This window comes from Bison bison, unplaced genomic scaffold (assembly GCF_000754665.1).
Source record: "Bison bison bison isolate TAMUID 2011002044 unplaced genomic scaffold, Bison_UMD1.0 scf7180017864331, whole genome shotgun sequence".
Taxonomy (NCBI): domain Eukaryota; kingdom Metazoa; phylum Chordata; class Mammalia; order Artiodactyla; family Bovidae; genus Bison; species Bison bison.
In genome coordinates, this window is record NW_011494903.1 from 8,222,546 (window position 1) to 8,228,545 (window position 6,000).

Genomic DNA, 6,000 nt, shown 5'->3' on the forward strand with positions numbered 1-6,000 from the left:
TGGAGTGGTTGCCATGCGTTCCTCCAGGGGATATTCCCCACCAAGGGATCGAACCCCATGTCTTTTGTGTCTCCCGCATTGGCGGGCGGATTCTTTACCACCAGCGCCACCTATTGGAATGAAAGTGAAAAGAAGAGTGAAAGTGAAGTCGCTCAGTGGTGTCATATTCTTTGTGACCCCATGAACTGTATCTCGCCAGACTCCTCCTCCGCCCATGGGATTTTCCAGGCAAGAATACTGGAGTTGGTTGCCATTTCCTTCCCCAGGGGATCTTCCCGTCCCAGGGATCGAACCCTGGTCTCAAGCACCGCAGGCAGACTCCACCATCTGAGCCACCAGGGACGCCCACTATTGGAATATACACTCACAAATGAAATTATTACATTCACCAGCAAAAAGACCCCATCTTCCCCAGTCTTCCTTCCTCCTTCTCCCCGTCATGTTATCCATCCAAGAGCAGCAAGGTCATGACAGACTTAGAAAAGGACCCAGGGAGGACACCTGCTCCCAATCCCACACAGGACCCCTGCCCTGGGCCTAGGATGAGAATGAGCCAGTGCTCTCAGGGCCCCACATGACACAGGAAAGGAAAGGAAAGGAAAGTGAAGTCGCTCAGTCATGCCCAACTCTTTGAGACCCCATGGACTGTAGCTTACCAGGCTCCTCTGTCCATGGGATTGTCCAGGCAAGAGTACTGGAGTGGGTTGCCATTTCTTTCCCCAGGGGGATCTTCCCAACACAGGGATCAAACCTGGGTCTCCCGCATTGCAGGCAGACACTTTACCATCTGAGCCACCAGGGAAGTTTTTTCACATGACACAGCACACAGCCTTAAGAAAGAAACAGCATCCGGCCACCTCTCCTGCCTCACCTACCTGTTCTTGACGTCTGCAACATTTGGAAATGGAATTATTTGCTGAGTTCAGTGTGTATCTTCTGATCATTTCTCCAAGCACTGCTCTGCTGATTAAAGATTTTGAAATGAATGACTGGGTGGGCTGGAAGGGTGACCTGCAACTGAGAGCCATCTTCCCTGGACCCCCAAGGAAGTCAAGAGTAGTCATCTGTGGCCAACCACAGGGCATGGTCTTCATTACAAGTGAAGCTCTTTTCAGATGGAACACTGGGTGGGCTATGGGATGGAAAAGGGAGCTAGAGCACACAGACTCTCTCTCTCACACACACACACACACACTCACACACACACACACACACACACTCACACACACTCACACTTAAGTGATACTTTACTCCTTGAACTCAACTTCATTGAGATTTGAATGAGCAGATAGAATCCAATTTTAAAAGACTTGAACCACCTTAAAGACTTTTAAAGGCTTTTAATCTACCAGGGCTTCCCTGGTAGCTCAGCTGGTAAAGAATCCACCAGCAATGTGGGAGACCTGGATTTGATCCCTGGGTTTGGAAATCTCCTGGAGAAGGGAAAGGTTCTCACTCCAGTGTTCTGTCCTGGAGCATTCTATGGACTGTATAGTCCATGGGATCGAAAAGAGTTGGACACAACTGAAAGACTTTCACACTCTCTTAACCACCTTTGGGAACTTAAGTACTTGTTCTTAGTATACCAATGACATATCCCCTCTGGGACAAATTGTCCTGTTCCCAGACAAATAAAGCAAGTGCAGGGACATTTACATTCTTCCTAGAAATCCCAGTAAATCCTGCAGGAGAAAGGGAGGCCACACTGCTTTGCTTCTCCCTCCATGCACCTGGCCTTCCAACCTCAAAACCTTTGATCACTGAATTTCCCCAGCTTCAAATGCCCTAGCTATGCACCTACTCTCTGTCTCAATTGCCAGATTGCCCATCTAAATTGTACTCATATTCCTAAGAAAGTGACATGAAAGTGAAAGTCACTCAGATCAGATCAGATCAGTCGCTCAGTCGTGTCTGACTCCATCACCAACTCCCGGAGTTCACTGAGACACACGTCCATCGAGTCAGTGATGCCATCCAGCCATCTCATCCTCTGTCATCCCCTTCTCCTCCTGCCCCCAATCCCTCCCAGCATCAGAGTTTTTTCCAATGAGTCAACTCTTCGCATGAGGTGGCCAAAGTACTGGAGTTTCAGCCTTAGCATCATTCCTTCCAAAGAAATCCCAGGGCTGATCTTCAGAATGGACTGGTTGGATCTCCTTGCAGTCCAAGGGACTCTCAAGAGTCTTCTCCAACACCAAAGTTCAAAAGCATCAATTCTTCAGCACTCAGCCTTCTTCACAGTCCAACTCTCACATCCATACTCTTTGTGACCCTATGGACTATATACAGTCCATGGAATTCTCCAGGCTAGAATACTGGAGAGGGTAGCCTTTCCCTTCTCCAAGGGATCTTCCCAACCCAGGGATCAAACCCAGGTCTCCCACACTGCAGGCAGATTCTTTACCAGCTGAGCCACAAGAGAAGCCCATATTTGTAGGTCCATCTCAAATACTGCTTTGGCCAGGAAGCCTCTGATTCCCCAACAGAATCAAGTTCTCCATCCCTGTGTTCCTGTAAACAGCACTTCTTTTAGCCCTTACTATGATATTCAAAAGCAAGAAGATCAAACCAATCAATCCTAAAGGAAATCAACCTTGCATATTCATTGTAAGGACTGATGCTGAAGCTGCAATACTTTGGCCACCAGATGTGAAGACCTAATTCATTGGAAAAGACCCTGATGCTGGGAAAGATTGAGGGCAGGAGGAGAAGGGGAAGACGGAGGATGAGAGGGTTTGATGGCATCGCTGACTCAATGGACATAAGTTTGAGCAAACCCAGGGAGATAGTGAAGGACACAGAGGCCTGGAATGCTGCAGTTCATGGGATCAAAAAGAGTCCGACACAACGTAGTGACTGAACAGCAACAACATGACATTTAACTTACTATCCCATGACTCATTTGCCTCATGTACATGGTACTGTCCCTTTCTAAATGTCAGGAATGTGTATGTAACCCCAAAACTCAACACAGAGCTAGGCACACAACAAGCATTCAAAAAAAAATTGATGATCTCAACTGGATTTGACCATTTCCTTGTTGATGCTTTTGTCCTTGTGTAGATAGGAGTTTTGGTCTTGGCTCCCTCTAGCCATGTTCTCAGAAGTCCACAGATGTGGGTGGGGACAAGGTGACTCTTTTCATAGAGTTCTTTCCTGAAGTCCTTGCCCCCACCCCTTCTGTTTTTCTAGTGCCCATCATACCAGAAGTACACACTTCAACATACTTTCCAAAAAACCTTGGGCAACCCACACATTGTTTATTATTAAATTCAAAACAGCAAGTTGCTTAATAAAGAGAATATCTCAGTAAGTGTCTAATATCAGTGTAACACAGAGATACACTACCATGCTACTATTTGTTCTTTGTAGGTGTTTACTTGTTCACTTACTTTATATTTTGGAGACTTGGGATTATAATTCAATGTTTATTAGCCCACTGGTTCTCAGTATCAATAAGTTTTCATCCTAAATGGCAAAGAGAGGCTAATTTGACTACTTAGCATTATTCTGTTTTCTAAAAAAGCTACCTCCTTCAAGCCTGCTCAGGATTGAGGAGGTCAAACAGCTTTTGTGTTTGTGGCAGGGTCTTAATTTTTGCACTGTGTGTGTTACATAAAGCTGGAGCTGAGGAGTTCACATTTTGAACCTTAAATCTCAGACAGTCCTGGGAATTTCCAACAAAATCACAAAGTAATTTATGGTTCAAGAGGCTACAGAAGCAAACATGCTTGTATAGTGATGATTTATGCTATGAAGATAAGCACACCAGTAGGTGCCCACATTGCCTGTTTGTGATCTCAAACTAGGTCACCAAAGAGAAAAACAGTAGCACCTCTGTCAAAACTGGCAGCTGGATGGGTAGATCATTCCATCCCGCCCTCTGAGCAGCCTCAAGAAAGGACTATACTGCTGTGACCAGAACAGAATTGTCATGAGAAAGGTGTCACCCTTCAGAAGGTCCCGTTAGACTGGGGGTTATGGAAAAATTCATCATGTGTGTCAACGTGCTGAACACTCTTTAGAATGAATGGAACTTGGTTAAGGTAGAGTCCTATGGGAATTCTGATTCTTGCCTTCTCTGCTCAGTGTTATGAGCAATAAGAAACACCACACCTGAAATCCTGGTAATTCACCCAGAACAGACTCTCCCTACTCTTTCCCCTTCAGCACAGAGTTTACTTGAGTCTCCCATTCCCCTTCCTACCCGACAACTCCTCTGGAAAGATCAGACTCCGGCTTCCGGGAATTTGGTTTTCAGGAACCACGTTTCTACAGTATCTCTTAATCTTGTATCTAAGCCTATAAGAAACGCGGCCGACTCATTCCTCTACTTGCTGGTCTAGAGCCTCAATCAAACACGCATTCCGATTCCCAAAGAGTGAGAGGGTGAGGCTGCAGAAAAGTCTCTACTCCCAGTGGCGTGTCTCCTCAGACCTGTTCAAATTGCTCCTGGGCACAGCTCACCTGCAGTGCACGGACCCGACCCGAGCGGACACAGTGTCTCCAGGCACCCGCAGGGCTCTCAAGGGAATCCAGACGCCCAGCTTCCAGCGCAGGGCGCACTCACTTGCTGTTGGAATACCAAGAGAGCACGTGCCCCGCCCCGCTTCTCCTTGAGAATCCCAGGGACGGGGGAGCCTGGTGGGCTTCCTTCTATGGGGTCGCCCAGAGTCGGACACGACTGAAGCGACTTAGCAGCAGCAGCAGCCTGAAGTCTCTCTCTTCAGCCTCTGTAACCTCACTGAGTCCGCTTACTCTCGCAGGGAAGCCACTCCCCGGCAAAGAGCTCTAGTACACGCGAGCGTTTTGGTTCCGGGGACCCTTGGGCGGTGCAGAGTCCCAGTTCGGCTCCGAGTGTGCGCACGCTCCCGGACCCAAAAGATAAACCGTACGCCTCACGGGAGGTGGGTCTCTCTCGGTGCATTTCTCCCGCGGGCTGAACAAGATTGTCACGTCTTTTCTTTCAACTCCGAAAAAGTTTCCGGGTCCCATACTTTAGGCCTGCCCGCAGCCAAGTAGCAGATCAGACCTTCGCGCCGCCGCTGTCCCAGAACCAGAGCGCAAAGGTTTTGAGGGTGGCTCCCCCGGCTGCGTGCACCTTGAGGACTTTTTCAAGAGCTGCCCCCCAAAAGTTTCTGTAATACATGCGCTCAACTGTCTGCGCACCATTTGGTTGAGGCCACTTCCTCGACCCCGAATTGCTCTACATTCAGGATGCCTTTCTCCTCCTTCTGGGCGCCCTACACTGCCCAGCCTACACTACAAAGCCTAAGAGGAGGAAGGGGGTGCGTGTAGAGAGAAGGGGAACGGAGGCTGATGGCTTTGGCCTGTAAGGTTGAGCTCGGCCCCTTTGCCAGCTTCGTCTCTCCACTTGGGTTCTCAGCCTCCCCTCTCCGGAGGAGGTCCCCAACCTCTTCTTAGGCTGCTCCTTTGTGCTCCTCTCCATCCTGCTCCCTCCTAAACTCTTGATCCGGAGGTCCCCCTCGCATCCCTTCACCCGCTCTGCTCTTTTCCGTCCAGGAAAAAGCGCTTTGCAGTTTGCGTGCACCCTGGGCTTCGACCCGCGTCAGTAGACCGAGCTGCTGGGCAGCAGGTCATAGCGCCCGCCGCTGTAGACCACCACGCCAGGCGGGTAGTAGAGCAGGTCGGGTTCTGCGGCTTGGTGGAGAGGCGCCAGGGCCTGCAGTCCCTGGTCCTCCGGCTCGGGCTTGGTGGTGGCGGTGAAAGGGCGCATGCTGGTGAGAGAAGGCGACGCGATGCGCCACAGTAGGTTCTTGAGCGCTTTGCGGAACTCGCGGCGTACGAGGCAGTAGAGGATGGGATTGAGACAGCTATTGGAGTGCGCCAGGCACACGCTCACGGGGAACGCGTACACCTGGCACAGGAAGTACTCTTGGCTGAAGGGCACCGCGTTGAACTTGATGAGGATGCTCCAGGTGGTGAGCGCCTGGTTGGGCAGCCAACACAAGAAGAAGGACAGGACCACGATGGTCACTG

General features: G+C 49.8%; 1 protein-coding gene across 1 annotated transcript in view; it reads right to left on the reverse strand.

Moving 5' to 3' along the window:
• Positions 1–5,569: 5,569 nt before the first annotated feature.
• Positions 5,570–6,000, reverse strand: part of RXFP3 (relaxin/insulin-like family peptide receptor 3) — a 1,447-nt gene continuing 1,016 nt past the window's right edge. Inside the window, exon 2 of the mRNA XM_010853850.1 lies at positions 5,570–6,000. This exon is cut by the window's right edge and continues 32 nt beyond it. Coding sequence (XP_010852152.1) covers positions 5,570–6,000 — 431 coding nt within the window.